This window comes from Salmo salar, chromosome ssa12 (genome assembly GCF_905237065.1).
Source record: "Salmo salar chromosome ssa12, Ssal_v3.1, whole genome shotgun sequence".
Taxonomy (NCBI): Eukaryota; Metazoa; Chordata; class Actinopteri; order Salmoniformes; family Salmonidae; genus Salmo; species Salmo salar.
Genome location: NC_059453.1, coordinates 79,040,386 through 79,066,240, shown reverse-complemented (window position 1 = coordinate 79,066,240; position 25,855 = coordinate 79,040,386). Strand labels below are relative to the sequence as shown.

Here is a 25,855-nt window from a genome sequence, read left to right as displayed (position 1 = left end):
AAGACATTTTAGATACCTTTGATACGATAGAGGATATCTGAAATCTGCAGATGTTTGCCTTACTGATATTTATTGAACAATGCTGAAAACACTATGCATATCAGTCCAATCAGCCTCAGTTACTGCTCATGTGGAATGGATCCCAGCACAGAAACATGCCCTCAAGTGCAAATGGACCATTTTGGAAGTCTGCATTCATGTTATACTTAAGCAATAAGGCACCTTGGAGGTTTGTGGTATATGGCCAATATACCACGGCTAAGGGCTGTTCTTAGCACAACGCAACACGCAGTGCCTTGGATACAGCCATTAGCCGTGGTATATTGGCCATGTACCACAAACCTCCAAGGTACCATAATGCCATTATAAACTGGTTACCAACGTCATTAGAGCAGTAAAAAAAAATAAAAAAAATACCCATGGTATACAGTCTGATATACCACAGCTGTCAGCCAATCAGCATTCAGTGCTCAAACCACCGTTTATAATAAATCTTACGTAGAGCACTTGTATGGTGCTTGACGTCTTCACTTAACTGGTCTCGGTCACCCTGCACACAGCAGTGTGTCAGAGGTACAATTTCAAAGCTTCATCTTTTCATTAAAAATAAAAGATGTCAAGGGTTGATAAAGAGATCCAAGGTGTTAAAGAATTCCAAACATGAGCCAGGCCTGTGCCAAACCCTGCTTAATCCCTCATAGCGACTGGTCTAAATCAACAGGCAGTGGTGCTTCCTGGGTTCTGTTGTTCTCAGGAAAGATTGAGCTAGTTATTACACTGGGTTTTAGGAACACTGGAACCCCCCTGAAACATAACCACAGAACACATTCAAGAGAAATGTTGAAAAGTGACTGAAAGCAGGCTGAACATACCAGTGACAGATCCAAGTTCAGTGGAGGAGGTTTGAAAAAATAAATAAATGAAGAAACTATCCCTTTGGTGCAAGGCCTATCAGTCTAGTGCAGCAATAACACAAAATAGACCCCAAGTGTGGAGTTGAGGGGTTTTATTCATTTTCAACCTACAATGAGCATAAAACAAGAACATGATTGGAGGCTATGACAGAAGAGGTTGAAAAACAGGAAAAGGAAGTTGAGCTTACTGCTATAAACACCAACTTTCCTCTGACACTAGAGTGGAATAAAATTCACATTGAAACTCCTGTTAATGTTCTTCATCCTCAGTCTTTAACACAATTAAAAAAATAACTGCCTAAACTGTAACAGATCTGTATTTTTTTGGCAAAGTTGATATCCCTCACATACCCTTCTGGAAGGAAAAAATATTTTCCATTAACTAAATTAAAATAGCATTTTTTTTTTCTTCTTCAAGTAACAGATAAGGGAGTTGTTTTCCACTCAAACAATCACTAGAAATGATAAAGTTAAAACCAGATAGACTATGCAGAAAGATCTAGAGGATGCTGGCAACGCAAGGGGAGAAAAATTAAATGATTGGTTCACATTTACATTGAAAATCAGTCCCTGATAGATACTGTAAAACAAATGAATCACATCCTGCCTGCTTATGTAAATATTGACATGGGTGTAGCATTTCCCCCTTCCGTGTCAGCGCATCCTCTTCATGGTACACAATCAACATAGTCCAGTTTAAAACATCACACTCACCAAAACACAGCTTTCATGGTCTTTATCCCCCCCTACAACTCATACCTAGAGATCACATTTCCTCAAAAGGCGCATGGGTGTACTTCAGGATTTCATTTGATTTAACTGTTCTCTCTATTAAAATATAGAATCCATTAATAATACATGGGAGGGCTAAAAATACAGACCAAGTGAACAAAAAAATCATAAAAATCTAATACACAAAGCAGTCATTTTTTGTTGAATACAGTAGCAATAGGACCCCAGAGTTCAAAGTTCAGACACCTTTAAGTCGTGCATGTGGCTGAAGAGGAAGAGAGCCAAAAGGCAAAAAAGGTAATCCACTGGTTCTCATCCAATCATAGAGATTACCGCGTCACCTTTGGGTATGGGTATAGTTCTGCCCTTGAATCTGACGTCCGACCAGACCTCAGAGACTAACCCACCTCGTCCCCCCCTCCCTCCAGCTCATCTGTAATGGCCTATACGTCCTGACCCCTGACATTCAACCTCACCATGCTTGTTGAGTGTACACTCATTCTAGAATTTCCTTGTCAGGCTGGCCATTCTGTATAATCGGTTAAGCTAAAAACAAGTATCCAATAAAATTACAATAGAAATCACAATTATAAAACTGCAAACAGGATTTAAAATTCATAGTCATCCTCTGCCATGTCGATAGCCCAGGCAAACTTTTCACGCTGAGTTTTGTTGTAGATCTTCTCAATAGGGATACCCCATTTCTTACACCTAGGAGACAGCAGGAGAATTAGAATGATAAACCCTCATGGAGTTTAGACACTCGAAACTAAAACCCTCAACTCACTACTTTAAACTAATCAAAAGACAGCCACATGTGCCACATATCCTGAGCAACAGTGTGTGGGCCAAGGGACAAGCAATGGAGAAAGCAAGATGTTGTGCATGATTGTCAACAAGTTTGTGGTCATGTCTCACCAGGCCACAGAGATGCGTGGATCCAAGTAGTTGAGTTTGGAGGTGCCCAGAGCAATCTGCTTGTTCTCCTCGCGGTCCGTCGCCTGCACCTCTAGCTTCATCAGCTGCTCTTCTAGCCTCTCCACAGCCTTCTTCTTGGTCTCCACAGCTCTGGGGGAGTAAGGGAAAGAATCAGCTACTTATACATCCCAGCATACAAGTACCAGTGGATGCCTCAACAAGCCAAACATATCCACATACTTACTTTTTGGACTTCTCGTCTCTCCGTACTTTGAGGTCAGCCTTGGCGCTCTTCACATCCCTCTTTGCGTCAGACAGCTGGTCCTTCTTTGCGTCAATCTGGTAGAAATATTATCAACGTCAATAATCGTGAAACTAAGGCCAAGTATAGCTGGATTCTTACTATGCAGCTATTAAGAGACATTACCGAGCCAAGTATTCCCAAAATAACCATCCAGCAGACAAACATAACTCTAAAACAAGTCACAAATAAACCCCAAATCATAGCAATAGTATTTTGTTTCCTTTTCTCCCATCAGCAAAGAGCCGTCTCATCTGTCAGGTCGACTGGCCGTGTGTCCTCCCCGTGACTCACTTTAGTCTGGAGGTTCTGCATGGACTTCTCAAAGGTCTTGGGCGGGGCCCTCTGATGGTTACACAGGATGGCCACAGCTCTGTTGGCCCTGTTGTATGACAGGATCTTGGCTGGAAGGTTCTCATCCGCTACAAGTAGGGGAGAAAATTGACATTACTATGACTCCTGCTATAGACTTTACACCATATTACAAATGACTCACAAATATCTACAACATCATTCTGGAGCACTCATGTCGTCCATGCAGCTCCTCCCAGTTCCCACCTCTGGTCATACCAAACCAGAATATGAGATAAATGTGTTTTGGGTAGATTGTGCATTCTTAGACCCCCTGTCTCTGGGTGTGGCTTCATGACCGTGGGGACTTACGGCTGGTGAGCTCCTTCAGCTGCTGCTGCAGAGTGATGGAGGCATTGTAGGTACGAAACACTTTCGCCGTCAGCCCGTCCATCAGCTCCTGAAGGTGCTTGTTCAGAATGGAGGTCTGGAGAGATGGAGGACAGAGAGGAATGCCACCATTAAATATGATTGATGGCAAGAGACGCAGAATTACAAGAGGATATCCAATTCCCACACGTCAGTCAGGGTATTCATTTTCCCTCACAAGGTCCAGTGACATGACTAATACACTTCAATTCACAAGTAACGTGAATTGAAAGTATTTTTTTGTTCTTACATTGAGCCGGTCAAAGAGGTCATCCTCTGGCTGCTTGTTTTCCATGAACAGCTGCAGGTTCTTGAATACCTAAGAAAAGGAGGACAGAATATTTACAACTCATAAGAATAACAAGGTGAGAGTTTCTCTGAAGTGAGAGTAATCTGGAAACCATTGTAGTTCAACTCGAGTGAAAAAGGACATAAAAAATGTTCTGGTGAACCAAATATCAATTCTTCAAGGCCTTACCCTCTTCTCCACAGGGACTTTGTTGTAGTAGCGGATGGAGTCTTTACCCAGGAAGTCAAACTCCACCACAAACTCCTGGCCATCCTTCTCGGGGTACAGGTTGATGTGTTCCACTCTGAGGGAGCAGCAGCCCACTGTGTCCGCAGACTCCCCTTCCTCCTTCTCATTACCTGCTCTCAGAGCCAGCTGGTGCACAGCACCACAGGGAACATGTTACAACCAAACTTGGAGCTGTGTGTGTGTGTGTGTGTGTGTGAGCAGTCTCACCTTATCGATGAAGTAGAGTGCTACGGCTCTCTGTCGGATCCTCATCTCTTTGGACTTCCAGTCCTCGCGGTACTGGTTCCTTAACCGGTCCACACACTTCTTCAGATTTCGGGCTGTCTCATACTTCTGCCAGTCCTTCTCTCCCTGCAGATCAACACACACCACCATTACAGCAACCAGGGGGAAGAGACAGGGGGCACAATAACGAACAAATATATAAGAAATAAACAGAATTGAGAAAGGTTGGGTCTCCCGAGTGGCGCAGTGGTCTAAAGCACTTTACTGTAGCGATAGCTGTGCCACTAGAGATTCGGGGTTCGAGTCCAGGCTCTGTCCCAGCCGGCCGTGACCGGGAAACCCATGGGGTGGCGCACAATTGGCCCAGCGTCGTCCGGGTTAGGGCAGGGTTTAGCCGGCACGGATGTTCTTGTCCCATCGCGCACTAGCGGCTCCTGTGGCGCGCCGGGCGCAGTGAACTATGAAAAGGTCGCCAAAGTGCACAGTGTTTCCGCCAACACATTGGTGTGGCTGGCTTCTGGGTTAAGTGGACATTGTGTCAAGAAGCAGTGCGGCCTGGTTGGGTTTCGGAGGACGCACGGCTCTCGACTTTCGCCTCTCCCGAGTCCGCACGGGAGTTGCAGCCATGGTTACTTCGAAATTGGGGAGAAACGGGATAAAAACATTTTTTTTTTTTATGATTTGAGAAATGTTGAATAGGATTGCAGACTCATCTCAAGAGACTTCATTAAAAGCTAACAATACATGGTGGTTGCACCATCACTGCAACCACCATGAGCCTTAATAAAGATTAACCTGCTAGTCAACCTGCCTTGATTCTTGAGCTGGGATTCAGCATGATATACTTGATAGAGCCTTGGATGCTCTCTGTCCACGACACCAGCCAGGTCACCTTGTTGTCATGACGCAACTCCTTCCATTTGGTACCAGGGGGAGGCTTGGGGTGCTTGGAGTCCCTGTGTGAGAGAGAAAGAATAGAGTGGCTGAGTCAGAGCAAGTATCCAGACACACACACTAATCTGGTCCAAACAAGCAGTCCATCGGTTAATATAATCTAGAGAAGGGGAAAGCGCTGTAGAAAATATTGTAAGCCTTTTCTTTCATTATGTTCATATTGCCACCTGCACCCAGGACTATGAGTGTAATGGTTCACCCACGGTTTGTAATCAGCTGTGGAAAGGGAAAGGTGGATACCTTTCAGTTACTGGCCCAACGCTCGAAGGGCTGCTTGAATGCAGAGCGGATACTAAGTTGTGTTTTATTGCGTTTCAGTCTTGCTCCGGTGGTAGGAATACTGGGGTGATGTCGGTGTAAATGTGACAACATGTTTGAGGTGTTGGCAGTTGCATAGGGTACTCTCGTAATCTGCTGGGAAGCCAAAATGTTCCCAAACTGGAGATTTAAATGACTGAGACTCCTAGTTTATGGACCCCACCACTCGCCATCGTACGGGAACTAGTTCCCAGCTGCGCCTTACAAAACATGCCAATTAAGACTAGAATTCTGATTACAATGTGCACATAAGCTCTAGTCGTCTTAAAAGAATAGCCTGAAATGTTCTCAGCTCAGATTTACTGAAGAGGCATACAACACAAAGTAGGCATAGCCTTATGGCCTAGTGGTTTTTTTTATGTATTCATATAGGTTCACAGTGCGGGCCGGATTGAGGTCCCCATACCAAACGGTTCGGTATGAATACATGTACCGTTGCACCCCTACCCAGGACCCCGTCACTCACTTGCTGCAGTTTATGATGATGTCCTCAGGGCGGATGCGGCGTTTCAGCATGCCCATCTTGGGGTGGTCTCCTCGGCCACGGAACAGGCCCGGGGGCTCAATGCGAAAGTTAGCAATGCGCTCCTTGTGGTTGTCCATGATGCAGAAGCCATACTCCTGTAGGAGGCGTTCGTTCTCCACTTTGATTTTCTACAAGAAGCAGAGAACCAGAGACAAACTAGTTAGATCTGGGTACAGTCGTTGGAACACCGGACCAGCCTGAAGATTCCAGGTATTACCTCCACTGCCTCATGTAGAACTTCACTGGACAGTCGTGGTCTGAACGGGGTTATAAAAAAAGGACAAATGTAAGAAAAAGCACAAAGTATTGTTCTTGCTCACCAGTTTATCATCTTTAGTCATGGCCTTTCTGGCCTCAGACTGAGCCTTGAAGAATTCCCCCATTTCATTGAAGTTACATTTCTTCAGGTCTGTGATCTTAGACTTCTCCTCTGAGGTCATTTCCTGTAGGAGAGGGAACAAAGGTAGACAAGTCATGAGCACGTGTGTACTGTTCCAAATCACAATTTCTAAAAATACGAAAGAAATCTAAGACATGCAATTGCAAACTCCAGGTATACAGCCTTAAACATTCACTACCTTTCTCCAGTCTTTGAAGAAGTTTTTCCGGAAGGCATCCTTGGTAGTGTACTCATGGTCCAGCATTTTGGCAAAGAAGGTGGCCACCTCCTCAGCCTGTGGGCTGAGCTTCATCTGCTTCCCTACAGAGGGATTTCAACAGACTTGTTCAACCAACCAAACCCTCCACTTCCACTCAGCAAAGCCCACTCATAAATGGACCAAGTGTCATAGAAATAGCAGCACTTGAACTAATCTTACCATCATAGAAAAATCGGACTTTGCTGGGAAGAGGTTCATAAGGTGCTGCCATGACTGGGCCTTTATGTTCCAGAAACCTCCATTTGGAACCGTCTGTTGCCCTCTCCTCTTCCCACCTGTAGTCCAACAGGGTACAACAACGTGAAGTGATGGTTGATGCACAAACTAAATCCTTTGTCCAACAGAGATACAAAGAACATCCATATTTTATCCATCACCATAATGAGCATTCCATAACGAGGCAGTCAGTGTGCCTTCACAAAAGCTCTGTGCAGCAACACAGCTGGAGGGCAACTATGACACTCACCATTTCCACTTCTCCTCAGGCTCCTTCTTTGCTTTCTTTTTCCCGTCAGCAACTTCCCCTTTTTTGTTTTTTTGTGTCTTTTTGGGCTTGATGTCCTTTACAAGAAACAAAGATCGCATGAGTCTCCTTTCTCGCAACGGATCACTGAAATATATCCTATATGAAATCCAAAGATTTCCATGTACCTCGTCTTGTTTCCTCTTCTTTCCTTTCTTGTCCACTCTGTCATTTTCAAGTTTAATTTTTTTGGGCTTGAATTCAGTTCTATAAAAAAATAAAACACCTTATAAGGAGGCCTGACTAATGGTAGATTCAACAACTATCTTGGTCTTCTCTACACCAAACTACATAGTCATACCGAAAGGCAGCTGTGTGGTTCTTGCAAAGCCAACAATGACCAAACATTGTCATTTCCCAACAGAACGAATGAGGAAAAACCAGATGGGGTTGGTCTAAACATGGCAACTACAGCCAACATTTTTATCATACAAATGTAACAGGGCCAAAGACTAAGGAAGAAATGGGCCAGTTGACAGAGTTAAGTACAGATCTACTCACTCGTCATTGTCACGCTGTCTTTTCAGGGACTTGGGAGAGTCGTAGAAGTGATCATTGTCCGGCTCTGTCTTACCGCGATGAGGGCTGGTGATAGAATTCAAACATTTATATTCATTGTGCATTTGAAATCAAATATGTAGGGTCCTATAAAATCTGTTGTGGAAAACACGCACGGAATGTAGACATTATAACGGAATTCAACAATATTCAAAAATGTATTGAAATTAGTAGGAAATCAACTTAATGTATTGAACTATAGAAAATGCATTAATTTGCCAAAGTTAATCATAACACATGATTAGTATTTTCCTGCAACGGCACAGGAATGCCCCCGTGCACATCTACACTGTGTAGACGTTAGCAATGATGCTAATAATAACCTTCTGGTCGAGATGAAAGGCTCTCAAAAACCTTCTCAATTAAATGTTAAATACAAAGTAGCCTATGTCTAACTGGCAGAATGATATCATGATTACTTGCATCAATCAAGCAGCAATTTATTTAGCACACTCTGGAATCACATAAACGCTACAGAAATGTTGCTAACCATCTCTGGCACTTAAAGGGTAACTGCATCCAAAAATGTACATTTCTTAGCTTTTTCCAGACCTCAAAAGTGGTCTCCAGATGTGGTTTAAGCATTGTTATGGACTTAGAACATCCCATGTTGTTTTTCTATTTAAAAAAGTGTGATTGAGACCATAAACTGGAGAGAAAAAAAACGGAATTTGGGGAAAAACAGTAAACTTCTGCAAAAAATTTCATAAAACAAATATATATAAAAATATAATACAATCACTGATTTTATAGGGCCCTAAGATATGTAACCAGCATTTGTAAGCAGCACAAATGTCAAATGAACAATACAAACCAAACCTACCTGGCAAAGCCATTCTCTTTTTCCTTCTTCGGCTTGATCTGCAAGATGACAACGAAGAGTTAAAACATGCATCTTTTGACATGTTAAGAGCTATAAATTCAGGTTTTCACTGAGGAAGAGACTGGACAAATATTTGACAAACTGATTGGCACATCTAAACCAAAATGGCAGCGATGCATCCCTCTCCATTGGATAATTAGCACACCTCCTCCTTCCTGTGGTCTTTGTCCTTGTGTTTGTCCTTGTGTCTGTCTGTGCTGACATCTTCGTGCTTTATTCGCTCCTTTTCTCTGTGTTTCTTTTCCGAGAACTCCTTATGGTCACTGGAATTTCACAGATTACATCAGCATCAGATCGAACATACCAATAAGTAAATCAACTAAGAGTGTATATTTGAGGATATACTATAGCAATAAAACAGTTAGGAGTCTCTGGCTGGTCCTACACCCATTCACACACCCTGCTTATCAGACAAATCATCATACAAACAGCTACGTTATAGACCTCAACAAAGCAAATGTGTGGGTGTCAATTACTGCCCTTGTGACGCACTAAGTTTCACCTATGGAACCCTGCTTAAAAAGACTGGAGAGTCATACCTGTTGCCATATTTTGATTTCTCACGCTCCCTGTCCTTCTTGTGGTCCTTGTGTTTGTGTTCTTTATCCTTGTACTTATCTTTATGCTTATGAGAATCTGCAAAATAAGAAAGTTATTCAAACGCGGACTGACGAAATGGCTAAATAATGACCAAAGGAATAGGAAACATGTAGGCTACAGAAACATTCTGTAAATATATCCACTTTTCTTCAACCCTTCTTTAAACCCAGCAGGTGAAAACAGCTAATACTAAACACAAAAGAAAACATCTACCTCACCAGGAACATCAAGTAAACAATACTCCAGTCTATGCTTAAGAAACACACAAAACAAGTTCAGACAAGTTTCCATGGTAAAACTAAAAGGTTAGTAAAAAAAATACCCAACAGACAATGTGAGAAAAAAAATACACAAAATACAAATATGTGCACAAAAAGACATGGGAAGATTCGACAGTGCTGTAATGTCTGAATGACTGACTAGATAGAGTGCCTCTTGGCTCAGGAAGTGCTAGGCCAGAACACTCATCCAACACCTGGGTGTGAATCTGAATACTGACCGTCGGATTGTACGTGCATCCGTGTCAGCCGGAATACATTACTGGTTGGTAGAGGTTACATAGAATAGGACCATCTCCAGTCAACTTCAGGCACATTTGGATTTGGGGACCTTGTTCATGACAGACCAAAAACTTAACAGAACACCCTTCAAAAATACATTTAAAATAATTCAGGTCAGACTTAGGGCCATGAGAGGATGTGCCATACATGGTACGACAGCACCTCCTAGTGCCTATTGACAGTTGATGTTCCTTTTTACTCAGAAACAGTAGCAACATGGATGAAAAGAGGGAGCAAGCTCTAACAGGCCTAGTCCATCTGCTTTCACTTAACCAAACCCCTACATGCAGCAATAGTAGCTAAATTAATGCAAATCTTTTATCCTTAGTTGATACATATACAAGACAGGTACTTCACAGTCAATCAAAAGTTGACAGCCAAAGAAACATAATACATTAAATTACTTTCTCCTATTGCAATCGAGGCATGTTTTTAAAGGTGTGAGGCTTTAAAATAAAGGGACTCAGTCACAAGGCTCTATGCCCCAAAGCAAGCTACTGGCCGAGACGCCAGTAAACAACAGATTTCCCCTTCATCATGATCTGACATCACCTATGGCAGGAAATAAATGCATTTGAAACCAAAGAGGACACAGATGCAAGATTCAATTAATATGTTAGCATCGGTAGATTCTATTAGTTAGGGACTGCATTAGGAATGTGGGCTATAGGTTTTCAGAGCCATTAAATAAAATCTAAACAATTTGGATCATGGTATTTATAAACAAACTCGTCTTGAGGATTCTTTGGGGCAAGCCCCTGCAGAGCTTGGACTGCTATTTGCCTATATACCTTGTAATGATGTGGGTAGTGGGTATATCATTACAGCGTTTCTTGTAGATCTTAAATCTAACAAATAAGACCAAATCAGTGACTGGCTGTTTTCACTTCAGGGCCCCAAGCTCCACTACTGTGGAAGACAAAACAAGGAATAAATATGTCTTGTATACAGGGACAACTCTTAACCCCTGAGTCTCCATTGGACCCCTGTATTCCATGTTCTAACAAGGTATCAGATTTTGTGCTTGACATAGGCTGTTCTGACCAACAATGGACAGCCCACACTACATTTACATTTTAGTCATTTAGCAGACGCTCTTATTCAGAGCAACTTAGTAGTGAGTGTACACATTTCCATACTGCCCCACCATGGGAATCGAACCCACAACTATGGCATGTCAAGTGCCATGTTCTACCAACAGACACACACGACCATTTCAGGAGCCCACTATGCGATGGTGAGAACCAAGACAACAAACCAAATATGATATAGGCCTAGTATTCATTCAAATATCACTGTGAGTAGGGAATTTTTTCATGCAGGAAAGGCTATTCTGAGATGTGCCACAGTAGAAAATCATTCAATACAGTGTACTGAGAACTTTATATTCGAAATGGGACAGCGATCACTTCTTTGCGTGTTAAAAGCCCAATCCCTATCTGGACTTCGAAACCGATTCACACAAAACTAATCTGGAAAGATGAATAGTTTGTCCAAAGCTGTTGGATTTTGAGGCAGCCAACCATGCTGTCAAGGGTTAGGAGTGGAGTCCTTGTCCATAAGAAATACACTGTCATATGAGAAATAAACATTAATTGAAATTACCTTTTTTGAAATTGTTCAGAAATAATCTTTCACAAAAAATGGGTACTTAGTGGTGAGGGGAAGCATGTTGTAGCTTCTGAAACCTTAAAAAAGGTAATTCATACTTGTTAAATACCACTGCTGGGGGCTTTAACTTGTTAGGCCTCAGTGGCCATGTGGTTTAGACCATGCCAACAAAGCTATCAAATCAATGAATTCAGTCATCAAAAATTGTTAGTAGTGGATGTCAATGTGCATTGTCAAACTTGCACCACAAATCTGTCAGGGATGTTATAATATCCCGCATTGTACTTTAGTCTACAACTAGCTAATGTAAATTAACTTCTATATGATACAAAATAATCCATAATACATTCGGATAAGACTAAACAATGTTGTTTAAAAGCAAAACGGGGCCATCAGATGATTTTACTTCCTCCGCCGCTGGAAATCGTGTCTTGATACAAACAGTCCTGCGTGTTTCCCCTCCATATCACAGCCATCTGCACTTCAGCTATGTTTTCTACAGTCAGACCGCTAGACAGAAAAAAGAAAATGGCGCAGAGACTAAGTTCTCAACCCCCAAACCCTTACTTTTAGACTCGGAATGTGGCATTTTAAGCCGGCCAACAACAAAATCTAATTTGGCATACCAATAAAATACCTCCAGTTCTTTAAGAATTTGTGATCAGATCGAGATTATAAAATGTCTAAAAGCTATTAAAGAGCCACCCATTTGAACAATAGGCGCTTGTGAGTGAGGCAGAGGACTTAGTCTCTGGACGCCATTTCTGCCCTTTGCTAAACTAGCTATATGTCTGGCTAGCGAACTAGCCCATGTTAGCAGATAGATAACGTTAGCTAGCTAACTACAGTGTGGACACGTCAGAATTTGAAGGAGAAAATCATTGTGACATTTGTTTGACACATTAACGTTACACTTACCATTGACCCGAGAGCCGGAGTCTATCTGCAAATTGTAAAACAAAGATTGGTTAACTAGCCATGTTCCTTGATTGATGGCTTGCTAGCTGGATAACTTTGAACTTGTTGGCTAGCTCGCTGGCTAACGACTAGCTAGCAACCCTGCTGATGGTTGGCAATTGAGACTAGTCTGGTAAAATGGCTAACGAGCTAGCGCACAGTGCCTTTGCCATCCTCAGTTAGCCACAAAGTTCAGTTGAATGGACTTTACTTTTTATTATCTGAAAACCACAATATTGAAAGTATGACAAAACACGTATTTCTGTCACGTTTGTTCCAATTATATTCACTGTTGATTGGCTAGTTAGCCAAGTTACCTAGCTAGCTAACGTTAGTGTAGCCTGGCTGCTGAGGCAAATAAAAAAGCAAGCGAGTTTAATGTCCTACAAAGCTCTTTCGCAATGACACGGCAAACGATTACAAATGTTACCTGGCTATCGTTGTGGGAATGATCTCCACTCATTTTCAATTATTAATCTGTTAAAAGCAAAGTGTGAAACGTGTTGGAGGAAACCACCGACGAAGTGATGCGAGCAGAATGAAGAAAGAAACAGTTGTGTAACAGACTAAGTCCAAATTGTATATAAGTGCGCATGCGCGTATCTTTTTAAATGGGTGGGAAAAAGCAGTTGACCACTTTTAGCCCCCCCCCTCCCCTCAGAACGTGCCCTCCGTCCCACATGCGTTCAGTGGTCCCACGTAGTTTCTACAAAACATGCATACATACTTACGGCTATCAGAAATGTTGTAATATAATTATTTTTAATCTAAAATATTGTCCTATTCAGTGGTGGAAAAAGTATCCAAATGTCATACTTGAGTAAAAGTAAAGATACCTTAATAGAAAATAACTCAAGTAAGAGTGAAATTCACCAAGTAAAATACTACTTGAGTAAAAGTTTTAAACAATTTGGTTTAAAATATACTTAAGTATCAAAAGTAAATGTAATTGCTAAAATATACTTAAGTATGAAAAGTTAAATTATAAATAATTTAAAATTCCCAATATTAAGAAAACTAGATGGCACAATTTTCATTTTTTTCTTCTTTTTTTTTGTTTAAGGATAGCCAGGGGCACACTCCAACACTCAGACATAATTTACAAAGGAAGCATTTGTGTTTAGTGAGTCCGCCAGATCAGAGGCAATAGGGATGACCAGGGGTGTTCTCTTGATAAGTGCATGGATTTAACCATTTTCCTGTTCTGATAGCCATTCAAAATGTAACGAGTGTCAGGGAAAATGTATGGAGTAAAAAGTACATTATTTTCTTTAGGAATGTAGTGAAGTAAAAGTAAAAGTGCTCAAAAATATAAATAGTAAAGTAACTTTAAAGTATTTTTATTTAAGTACTTTACAACACTGGTCGTATAATTATAAATACAGTTTATACAGGTGTTATACAGATTTTCTGTGTGGGTGTGTGCGTGAGTGAATGAATGTGTGCTAAGGTGCGGAGAATAAGAGCAGGTTTTCAGTCCAGTTCAAGTGTTCAGCAGTCTGATGGTTTGTAGATAGAAATGTCTCTGAGCCTGTTGTTATCAGACCTCAAGCTCCGATACCGTCCGAGCCCGATGGTAAGCAATTGAACAGCTCGTGGCTGGGGTGTGTGGGGTCCTTGATAATTCTGCGGGCCTCCCTCAGGCACCATTTCGAGTAGATGTCCTGGATGGGTGGGAGCACTGTCCCAGTGATGTACTGGGCGATCTTCACAACCCGCTGGAGGGCCTTGCGGTTGTGGACGGAGCAATTCCCGTACCAGGCCATGATGCAACCCGTACCAGGCCAGGACGCTCTCGATGGTGCAGCGGTAGTATTTGGAGAGGACCCGGGGTAGCATAATCTTCAAATTAATTGTTTTACACAATATCTGTTTCAAGCAGACCACCATAGTCCAGGTGCCCAAGAAAGCGAAGGTAACCTGCCTAAATGAGCACTCAAGTCGGTAGCCATGAAGTGCTTTGAAAGGCTGGTCGTGGGTCATATCAACACCATCATCCCAGAAACCCTAAACCCTCTCCAATTCGCATAAACGCCCCAAAAGATCCACAGATGATGCAATGTCAATCGCCCTCTACACTGCCCTTTCCCACCTGGACAAAAGGAACACCTATGTGAGAATGCTTTTCATTGACTACAGCTCAGCGTTCAACACCATAGTGCCTACAAAGCTCATCACTAAGCTAAGGACCCTGGGACTAAACTCCTCCCTCTTCCTGACGGGCCGCCCCCAGGTGGTAAGGGTAGGCAACAAAACATCTGCCACGCTGATCCTCAACACGGTGGTCCCTCAGAGGTGCATGTTTAGTCCCCTCCTGTACTCCCTGTTCACCCACGACTGTGTGGCCAAGCACGACTCCAAAACCATCATTAAGTTTGCTGACGACACAACGGTGGTAGGCTTGATCACCGACAACAACGAGACAGCCTCTAGGGAGGAGGTCAGAGACCTGGCAGTGTGGTGCCAGGACAACAACCTCTCCCTCAACTTAAGCAAGACAAAGGAGATGATCGTGGACTACAGGAAAAGGAGGGCCGATCAAGCCCCCATTCACATCGACAGGGCTGTAGTGGAGCAGGTCGAGAGTTTCAAGTTCATTGGTGTCCACATCACCAACAAACTATCATGGTCCAAACACACCAAGAAAGTTGTGAAGAGGGCACGACAACGCCTTTTCCCCCTCAGGAGACTGAAAAGATTTGGCATGGGTCCTCAGATCCTCAAAATGATATCCTGCTGCACCATCGAGAGCATCCAAACCAGTAGCATCACTGCCTGGTATGGCAACTGCTCGGCATCCAACCGTAAGGTGCTACAGAGGGTAGTGCGTATGGCCCAATACCTCACTGGGGCCAAGCTTCCTGCCATCCAGGACCTATATACTAGGCAGTGTCAGAGGAAGGCCCAAAAAATTGTCAAAGACTCCAGTCACCCAAGTCATAGACTATTCTCTCTGCTTCTACATGGCAAGCGGTACCGGAGCGCCAAGTCTAGGTCCAAAAGGCTCCTTAACAGCTTCTACCCCCAAGCCATAAGACTGCTGAACAATTAATCAAATGGCCACCTGGACTATTTACATTGATCCCCCCTCCTTTGTTTTTACACTGCTGCTACTCGCTGTTTATTATCTATGCATAGTCACTTTACCCCTACCTACATGTACAAATTAGCTTGACTAACCTGTACCCCCGCACTTTGACTCAGTACCGGTACCCCCTGTATATAGCCTCGTTATTGTTATTTTATTGTGTTACTTTTTTTTGTAACTTTAATTTATTTAGTAAATATTTCCTTAACTCTATTTCTTGAACTGCATTGTTGGTTAAGGGCTTGTAAGTAAGCATTTCACGGTAAGGTCTACACCTGCTGTATATGGTGCATGTGACAAGTATTTGATTTGATTTAATTCAATCTTATCACAGCACACTGGCTGACCATGGTTTACCAACTCCCTGACCAAAATGGCTGACCTTTACTGTCATAAGACCTTTCATGTCCATTTTAGTACTCTAATTCCCAATTCTATGCAACATAGCACCAAACAGCACACACCAAAGGGCCATTTTGATCAGATAGAGGTTCCTTTATGCATTAGAACTGAATAGATAAATAGCTGCAACATATCTTTCTCTAGCAGTGACAATTTGAAATGCAGAAGCAACTGTGTAGAGCCCATAGGAGATGGGATGGTGATTTGATAAATCAGTTGATGCTGTTCTGGCCCTGGTGGAAATACTGCAGTCCACCACCAGTATCTGAGAGAATGTCCATAGGATGGAACTATCATGACCAGCCAGATCATCCGTGACACGTCAGTAATCGATGTCCATCAATGTCTGAGGACGTCGGGAAATGAAGTGGAAACTGGCCACTGATTCCAAAGGTTACAAGTTCGATTCCAGCGATAGAAAGTTGTCTTTGATCTTTTTGTTTTAAGTCTTTCCCAAATTGTAAACCTTAACTTAACCGTTCGTATTTAATATCTCACCTTAAGAATTTTTAGTTAATGCCTAAACTTAACCTTAAACACCTTGAAATTTGACATTTGGAACAACTTCAACATTTTAAGTTGGAGAAACATGGATGAACTGGAGAATGCAGTTACCAGGAGCAATCAAATATAATGAAACTGGTAGGCCTACTGGAAAACTGTAGTGCATTTAAAACACTTATTCAAAGTGCACAGTGGAGACCACTGAGTTGGTATGTCAATATTATAAGCCTATTTTTGGATTGAACATTTTACAGTGTGTTGATATAATGCTCTCTGCTGTCCATCAGGAATATTGCAGTAAGCCCAACTCCCTTGCATCCCACTTAGTTCTCTCCCAGGGCTCATAGTTTTAGCTGGCAGAGTTGAGGATGTCATCCAAGATCAAGTTGAATGAATGTGGAATATTTGAGAGTATTACTCTATTTGCACTGTAGTCAAGGTACTACTGCACTGGTATACATTGTGAAAAGCATTTTAGTGGTGCATGTACATTATGTGGATCATACACACTTTTGCTGAGTCAGCAAATCATTCATAGTGTGACGACCCTCCCACTGTCTGCCGTATTCTCTCTCTTTGTTCTTGTTTCCTTATTAGGATGCCGGTGGGCGGAGTTGGAAGGGTCGTCAGCTAAATGGGAAGAACCTGGGCCCGGCTGGGTCCCAGGATAAATAGACCTCTTCCACAGTCATTAAGGGGAACTCTCTCCATGCAGACACTTTGTTGATTTTGGTTGTGTAGTTTTGTGGCTTTTTTTTGGTTATTTGCTTTGGCACCTTTCAACACCCTGCATTATTACATTCAGGTATGCAAAACACTCACTTACACTACTGATTACTGATTACACACGCCATTGTTAATTATTTAGTTACTTTAGTTAATAAATATATATTTTGATACTCCTTGTCTCCACGTTGTCTCCCTTTTGTTGCGAACTCAGAGCCGGTTCGTAACAAGTGGGGGCTCGTCCGGGATCTTGAACTTGTTTGGGAGAAAACGTGGAGGTATGTTAAATTGAGGTGCTTTGTTTGTTAGTTTGAGTTTGGTGCTTAGTATTGGTTGCCTTTGTTTGTGTGCTGTGTTGGAGAGAATACATTGGTTAGTTTCCAGGCCCCTGCCTAGCCTGGAAACGCTTATTCTACTTGCTGTTGGGATGTTGGTCTGAGGAGGTGAGTACAATCAGCTGTGTACCTTGGTGGGAGATTTGGATAGGGTAGTGAAACTTACTACCCGGAGCTATAACCTTTTTCCCCTGATAGGCTTAGCGACGTGTTTCATTTTTGGAATATGTTGGGCATTGTTAATGTTTGTTATTTTTGTGTGGTGTCTGTGGACTGAGCAGTTGTCTCGGGGGCACATCTGTGGCTTGGGGGAATCTACCAGCGTGCTGGGGGGTTACTTCCTTGCTAGCGGGCTACAGTGCATAATTACCCACCGCAAATCTGCATGAAGACTAGGGTTGAGTTATTGTAGATTTTGGGGAAGCTCCATTTCTCATCTCTTTTCTGTGGTTCCCGGAGTGATTGTATTTTCTCTTTTTGTGGTCTGGTGTGCTCAGTAGAGGGGTTGAGTGAGAATTTTTTTGACTATGGTGTCTAAAGTAGACGAGTTAATTCGCTTTCCATCAAAGGAACTGTTAGATGTATGTACTAAAGAACAGCTGTTGAAGGTTGCTGAACACTAAGGTTGAAATTAGTGATAAATGTTAAAAAAATTCTATTAGGTTAATATTGAAAGCCAATCTGATGGAGAGTGGTATTCTTGAAGATACCACTGGGGCAGCCTCTGCTGAGGACTCGCCGTCTCCCCGATATGTTACAATTACCGCTCCATCGGTTAGTCCTAGTAGTCTTCTTTTTGAACAGCAGAAAGAGCTGCTTCTGTTACAGCTGGAGCACGATTGTGAGAAGCTAGAGCATGATCGTGTAAAATATGAGAAGGAATTGGAATTTAAACAGGATATGGAGCGTGCTGATCGGTTAAAATATGAAAAGGAATTGGAATTTAAACAGGATATGGAGCGTGCTAAAATCAAGCTGCAACAAGAGCGACTAGAGTTGGTTAGGGAAGGAAAGCTCTCAGGGGAGAGTTTGCTCTGGGAAGGTGATGCAGATTTACCTAGGGGTCGTTCCTCTTTTGGTCGTGCCCCGGACACATTTGACATTGGGAATTTACGGTTGTTGCCTCAGTTTAATGAAAAGGACCCTGAGACATTCTTCTCGTTGTTTGAGCGTGTTGCTGACGCTAGGGGTTGGCCTGATTCTGACCGCACTTTGATGTTGCAGTGTGTGCTGACTGGTAAAGCGCAGGAAGCATATTCAGCTCTTAGTGTAGCCGACAGTATCAGTTATGTTAAGGTTAAAATGGTGGTGTTACAGATTTACGAATTGGTTCCTGAGGCTTACCGCCAACGATTTAGAACTTTAGAAAGGGAGGATAGGCAGACTCATGTTGAGTTTGCGCGAAAATTATCTTCACAGTTTAATCGCTGGTGTTCCGCCTCTGCGGTTATGACTTTTCAAGGGCTGTGTGATCTGATTATGCTAGAGCAATTTAAGGACACAATCCCTGGTCATATAGCGACGTATATTAACGAACGAAAAGTAAAGACTGTCGCTTAAGCTGCGGTTTTGGCGGACGAATATGTTTTGACTCAAAAGTGTTTTTGTAGAACCCCGTACTTGGAGTGAGTGGGGGCGTTCGGAGAGATTTGGGCCTCGCTCACCGAGATACTCTGGTTCACGGGCAGAGTTTTATTCAACTAGGGTTGAGCCTGACTCCCGTGGTAAAACTGACTTTGGTCAAGAGTGTCACTACTGTCAAGGCTCAGGTCATTGGAAAAACGAATGTCCGGTTCTCAGGTCTAGGGGTAAATTCAGTACGTGTGTTAACGTTAAGTGTAGGCCTACGGCGTTAGCTGCGTCTGTTCCACATCAGTTTACTCCTGACACATTGTCTCAGGCTCATGGGCATGTGAAAGTCCATATTGACCCAGGCTATTTACCTTTCATTACGGAGGGTTTTGTGTCTATGTTAGGAAGTAAGAACCTAGTGCCAGTGAAGATCCTACGAGACACAGGTGCCTCGGAATCGTTTGTGTTGGAATCTGTGTTACCTTTCTCTGCTGAGATTGATTCTGGGAATAGTGTTCTAATTAGGGGAATAGGTTTGAACAATCTGTCAGTTCCATTGCATAAACTGATATTGGATTGTGGACTGGTGAAAGGTGAGGTTGTTGTGGGGGTGCGTCCTTCGTTGCCTATTGAGGGTATCGACGTTATCCTTGGGAATAACTTGGCTGGTGAGCGTGTGTGGCCTGTCGTGTTTCCATCTCTAGTGGTTTCCACTAAACCGTCAATTGTAGGGATTCCTGATGAGAGTGCGCAGAGTTTCCCAGCGGTGTTCTCTGCGGGTGTAGTGACGCGGTCTATGAGCCATGGTGACCTGGTCCCTGCTCCGGTAAATGAGAATACCACAAAGAAGTCTATCACTGTTTTCCCTGTTATCCCGTTATCTGTATTCCGCTCCGATCTAATCAATGCGCCACGGACTGACCCCACATTAGAAGAGTTGCGTGACCAAATTGTGCCTGTGGAACACTTGGGAGATGTCGCACATGGTTATTTTCTCCAAGAGGATGTTCTGATGTGGAAGTCTACAGAGGATGGTAAACCTGTTCGTTTGGCTGATACCGTTACTTCCCTTAGTTCTTGCAATGCTAGGTCTGTGCATGAGGACAAATGTTCCTGGTCCCGATGATTGTATACTGCAGGGTAGATTGAAAAATTCAGAGACACTGGATATTTTGGTTAGCCCTTTTACTCAGCTACCTGTTGACGGGCGGAAAGAGCTGGTTGGTCTGATTCGGAAAATTCCAGGTTTGTATTCTGTGACACCTACACGTACAAACTTGATAGAGCATGATATTGACATTGGAGATGCTGACCACATTCGTCAGCGGTTCTATAGAGTTTCTGTAGAGAAACTGCGTTGTCTGGATGCTGAGGTCAGGTACATGCTGGAGAGTAAGATAGCAGAGCCTTCTTTCTCCAGTTGGGCTTCTCCCTGTATCTTGGTCAGTAAACCGGATGGAACGGACCACCGTAAGGTAAATGGAGTCACTAAGCCAGATTAATTTCCTCTTCCTCGGAGGGAGGACTGCGTTGATCAAGTCGGCGCAGCTAAGTTTGTGAGCAAATTTGACCTGTTATTGTGCTATTGGCAGGTGCCACTGACGAGTAGGGCACATGACATTTTTGCCTTTATTACACCCTCTGGTCTGTACTCGTACTCGTATTCGATGAGTTTAGTGACTATGAATCGTTGGGAAATGACAACCGTTGAGAAGTGACTATGAACCGTTGGGAGATGTTGTTTGCGTTTGTAGCTGATGTGGTCTCTTGTGCGCCCTGTTCCTGAGTGTTATGTGACTGACCATTGTTTGGTTTTGTCATGTTCTAACTTTCCTGTCTGTTCCCTCCTGGTCTTGTGTTCTCCTTTCCTCTTAAATTTTGCTTCCTGTGCACAAAGGTTGCTGAGGTCTGGGGAGAAGGAGGTTGGCTGGGGCAAGTGGAAGGTGAACATGTAACCCCTCATAAATTTGGGACGCAGAGGCCTGTGTCAATTTGGGACGCAGAGGCTGGTACGTTGTTCCGGGGCCCTTGTTGGTCCCCGGTTTTATGGGGGGGTGTGTGACGACCCTCCCACTGTCTGCCGTATTCTCTCTCTTTGTTCTTGTTTCCTTATTAGGATGCTGGTGGGCGGAGTTGGAAGGGTCGTCAGCTAAATGGGAAGCACCTGGGCCCGGCTGGGTCCCAGGATAAATAGACCTCTTCCACAGTCATTAAGGGGAACTCTCTCCATGCAGACACTTTGTTGATTTTGGTTGTGTAGTTTTGTGGCTTTTTTGGTTATTTGCTTTGGCACCTTTCAACACCCTGCATTATTACATTCAGGTATGCAAAACACTCACTTACACTACTGATTACACACGCCATTGTTAATTATTTAGTTACTTTAGTTAATAAATAAATATTTTGATACTCCTTGTCTCCACGTTGTCTCCCTTTTTGTTGCGAACTCAGAGCAGGTTCGTAACAATAGTCAATTAATTATTCACTTTTATAACATTGGTGTTTCTACAATATTTCCCCTCAGTTCTCAGATTTACCAGTAGAGAAGTCTGTTCTGTGTTTGAATTGTTTTAAGACCCTCTCAGATAGGTGTGGCTAAATCTCTTTTTTTAAATATTTTTATTTCACCTTTATTTAACCAGGTAGGCTAGTTGAGAACAAGTTCTCATTTGCAACTGCGACCTGGCCAAGATAAAGCAAAGCCATTCGACACACACAACCACACAGAGTTACACATGGAAATAACAAACATGCAGTCAATAATACAGTACAAAAAAAGAAAACAAAAAGTCTATATACAGTGAGTGCAAATGAGGTAAGATAAAGGAGTTAAGGCAATAAATAGGCCATGGTGGCGAAGTAATTACAATATAGCAATTAAACACTGGAATGGTAGATGTGCAAGTAGAGATACTGGGGTGCAAAGGAGCAAGATAAATACAGTAAGGGGATGAGGTAGATAGATGGGCTGTTTACAGATGGGCTATGTAAAGGTGCAGTGATCTGTGAGCTGCTCTGAAAGCTGGTGCTTAAAGCAAGTGAGGGAGATATGAGTCTCCAGCTTCAGGGATTTTTTTGTTTTTTTTTCCAGTTCGTTCCAGTCATTGGCAGCAGAGAACTGGAAGGAAAGGCGACCAAAGGAGGACTTGGCTTTGGGGGTGACCAGTGAGCTATACCTGCTGGAGCGCGAGCTACGAGTGGGTGCTGCTATGGTGACCAGTGAGCTGAGATAAGGCGGGGCTTTACCTAGCAGAGACCTGTAGATAACCTGTGGCCAGTGGGTTTGGCGACGAGTATGAAGCGAGGGCCAACCAACGAGAGCGTACAGGTCACAGTGGTGGGTAGTGTATGGGGCTTTGTTGACAAAACGGATGGCACTGTGATAGACTGCATCCAATTTGTTGAGTAGAGTGTTGGAGGCTATTTTATAGATGACATCGCCGAAGTCGAGGATCGGTAGGATGGTCAGTTTTAAGAGGGTATGTTTGGCAGCATGAGTGAAGGATGCTTTGTTGCGATATAGGAAGCCTATTCTAGATTTAATTTTGGATTCGAGATGCTTAATGTGAGTAGAAGGAGAGTTTACAGTCTAACCAGACACCTAGGTATTTGTAGTTGTCCACGTATTCTAAGTCAGAGCCGTCCAGAGTAGTGATGCTGGACGGGCGGGCAGGTGCGGGCAGTGATCGATTGAATAGCATGCATTTAGTTTTACTTGCATTTAAGAGCAGTTGGAGGCCACGGAAGGAGAGTTGTATGGCATTGAAGCTCGTCTGGAGGTTAGTTAACAGTGTCCAAAGAGGGACCAGAAGTATACAGAATGGTGTCGTCTGTGTAGAGGTGGATCAGAGAATCACTAGCAACAAGAGCGACATCATTGATGTATACAGAGAAGAGAGTTGGCCCGAGAATTTAACCCTATGGCACCCCCATAGAGACTGCCAGAGGTCCGGACAACAGGCCCTCCGATTTGACACACTGAAGTCTATCAGAGAAGTAGTTGGTAAACCAGGCGAGGCAATCATTTGAGAAACCAAGGCTGTCGAGTCTGCCAATAAGAATGTGGTGATTGACAGAGTCAAAAGCCTTGGCCAGGTCGATGAATACGGCTGCACAGTAATATCTCTTATTGATTGTGGTTATGATGTCGTTTAGGACCTTGAGCGTGGCTGAGGTGCACCCATGACCAGCTCTGAAATCAGATTGCCTAGCGGAGAAGGTACGGTGGAATTCGAAATTGTAACGTTCGTCGTATTGATGGGACCATAATGCAGCGGCAATGTGTATACTCATCTTCTTTTATTGAGAAGGAACGTGAACACTGAACAAAATAACAAACACCGACAAAGACAGTCCTGTAAGGCAACACGCTATACACGGAAAAACTACCCACAAACACAGTGACAAAAACCCCTTACTTAAATATGGCCTCCAATTAAAAGCAACGAAGAACAGCTGCTTCTAATTGAAGGCCAAACCAAAAACCCTGAACATAGAAATAGACTAAATAGACACAGACATAGAAATATACTAACATAGAACATTGCCCCCAAAAAAACAATACACAAAACAAACACCCCCTGCCATGCCCTGACCAAACTACAATAACAAACAACCCCTTTTACTGGTCAGGATGTGACAGTACCCCCCCCCCCCCCCAAAGGTGCAGACCCCGGATGCACCTCAAACAAAAACACAAAAATAAACCCCAAAACAAAAATAATACCAAACTAAAGGGAGGGAAGGGAGGGTGGCCGGTTCTTGTGCAACACCCCCCCCTTCCCAATCCTCCCCCCTACGGAGGTGGCTCAGGAGTGGGACGCAGACCCCGTTCCACCACTGGCACACCCCACTTTGGTGGCGTCGCTAGAGCAAGGTCCCTCGCCGCCGACCCCGGACTGGGGACCCTCGCGGCGGGCGACTCTGGCTGCGCCGGACTGGCGGGCGACTCTGGCTGCGCCGGACTGGCGGGCGACTCTGGCAGCTCCGGTTCCGGACTGTAGGCCGTATCTGTCGGTTCCGGACTGTAGGCCGTCTCTGTCGGTTCCGGACTGTAGGCCGTCTCTGTCGGTTCCGGACTGTAGGCCGTCTCTGTCGGTTCCGGACTGTAGGCCGTCTGTCGGTTCCGGACTGTAGGCCGTCTCTGTCGGTTCCGGACTGTACAGGCGCACTAAAGGCCTAGTGCGTGGGGCTGGCTTTGGAGGCGCAATACTAGGGACACGCACCTCAAGGCTAGTGCGAGGAGCAGGAACAGGACGTACTGGTCTGGGCTGACACACTACAGGCCTGGTGCATGGGGCTGGCTTTGGAGGCGCCAGACTAGGGACACGCACCACAGGGCTAGTGCGAGGAGCAGGAACAGGACGTACTGGACTGGGCTGACGCACTACAGGCCTGGTGCGTGGGGCTGGCTTTGGAGGCGCCAGACTGGTAACACGCACCTCAAGGCTAGTGCGAGGAGCAGGAACAGGGTAAACCGGACCCTGAAGACGTATTGGAGGTCTGGAGCGTACGGCCTGCACAACCCTTCCTGGCTGAGTGCTCAATATAGCCTGGCCACGTTGAGGAGCTTCCATCGATCGCACCGGCCTTTGAATGCTTCTTCGCAATACAGTGCGCATTTCCGCATAGCTCGGTGCCTTCTTCATTCGTCGCTCCCCATAATAAGCACGGGGAGTTGGCTCAGGTCTGCATCCTGACTCTGCCCAACTCCCCGTGTGCCCCCCCAAAACATTTTTGGGGGGGATGCCTCTCGGTCTTCCTTAAATCCTCCATAGCCCTGGATATACTCATCCTCATCTCTTCCCATGTCCATCCTTCTTTACAGTGCTCCTTACCCCGCTGCTTGGTCCTTTGTTGGTGGGTAGTTCTGCAACGTTCGTCGTATTGATGGGACCAAAATGCAGCGGGAATGTGTATACTCATCTTCTTTTATTGAGAAGGAACGTGAACACTGAACAAAATAACAAACACCGACGAAGACAGTCCTATAAGGCAACACACTATACACGCAACAACTACCCACAAACACAGTGACAAAAACCCCTTACTTAAATATGGCCTCCAATTAAAAGCAACGAAGAACAGCTGCTTCTAATTGAAGGCCAAACCAAAAACCCTGAACATAGAAATAGACTAAATAGACACAGACATAGAAATATACTAACATAGAACATTGCCCCCAAAAAAACAATACACAAAACAAACACCCCCTGCCACGCCCTGACCAAACTACAATAACAAACAACCCCTTTTACTGGTCAGGACGTGACAGAAATGGTCGGTAATCTGTTTGTTAACTTGGCTTTCGAAGAGCTTAGAAAGACAGGGTAGGATAGATATAGGTCTGTAGCAGTTTGGGTCTAGAGTGTCACCCCCTTTGAAGAGGGGGATGACCGCGGCCCCTTTCCAATCTTTGGGAATCTCAGAAGATACGAAAGAGAGGTTGAACAGGCTAGTAATAGGAGTTGCAACAATTTCGGCAGATAATTTTAGAAAGAGAGGGTCCAGATTGTCTAGCTCTGCTGATTTGTAGGGTTCCAGATTTTGCAGTTGTTTCAGAACATCAGCTATCTGGATTTGGCTGAAGGAGAAATGTTGGGGGCTTTGGCGGGTTTCTGTGCAGGGTGCCGGGCAGTTGACCGGGGTAGGGGTAGCCAGGTGGAAAGCATGGCCAGCCGTAGAGAAATGCTTATTGAAATTCTCAATTATAGTGGATTTATCGGTGGTGA

The 25,855-nt window shown here is 43.9% G+C and overlaps 1 protein-coding gene across 5 annotated transcripts; it reads right to left on the bottom strand.

Moving 5' to 3' along the window:
• Positions 1–991: 991 nt before the first annotated feature.
• On the bottom strand, positions 992–13,080 carry LOC106565779 (DNA topoisomerase 1). Of its 5 annotated transcripts, XM_045691818.1 has the most exons (22): positions 12,928–13,053; positions 12,459–12,483; positions 11,947–12,050; positions 9,309–9,405; positions 8,915–9,032; positions 8,710–8,747; positions 7,830–7,913; positions 7,457–7,535; positions 7,272–7,366; positions 6,965–7,080; positions 6,725–6,846; positions 6,467–6,589; positions 6,087–6,274; positions 5,160–5,304; positions 4,331–4,474; positions 4,064–4,249; positions 3,836–3,904; positions 3,529–3,643; positions 3,160–3,287; positions 2,809–2,903; positions 2,565–2,714; positions 992–2,357 (listed from the first exon to the last, which is right to left on the bottom strand). In XM_045691818.1, exons 3-22 carry the CDS (start codon positions 12,014–12,016, stop codon positions 2,255–2,257), a joined length of 2,265 nt encoding a protein of 754 aa, XP_045547774.1. In that variant the 5' UTR covers positions 12,017–12,050; positions 12,459–12,483; positions 12,928–13,053; the 3' UTR covers positions 992–2,254. The 5 variants fall into 5 exon arrangements, with proteins under 5 accessions (XP_045547774.1, XP_013988760.2, XP_013988761.2 ...); XM_014133285.2 differs by lacking the exon at positions 11,947–12,050 and having other exon boundaries at positions 12,928–13,080; XM_014133287.2 differs by lacking the exon at positions 992–2,357 and having other exon boundaries at positions 2,805–2,903.
• Positions 13,081–25,855: the final 12,775 nt, after the last annotated feature.

Bases quoted from the DNA above. Each gene is read 5' to 3' on its own strand.
- LOC106565779 (XM_045691818.1), bottom strand. From the start codon at position 12,016: ATGGCTGTGATATGGAGGGGAAACACGCAGGACTGTTTGTATCAAGAC. The intron at 7,914-8,709 runs GTAGGTTTGGTT...TTCTATCACCAG, and splicing joins AAAGAGAATGGCTTTGCCAG to CCCTCATCGCGGTAAGACAG. The intron at 6,275-6,466 runs GTGAGCAAGAAC...TGCTTCTTGTAG, and splicing joins TGACTAAAGATGATAAACTG to AAAATCAAAGTGGAGAACGA.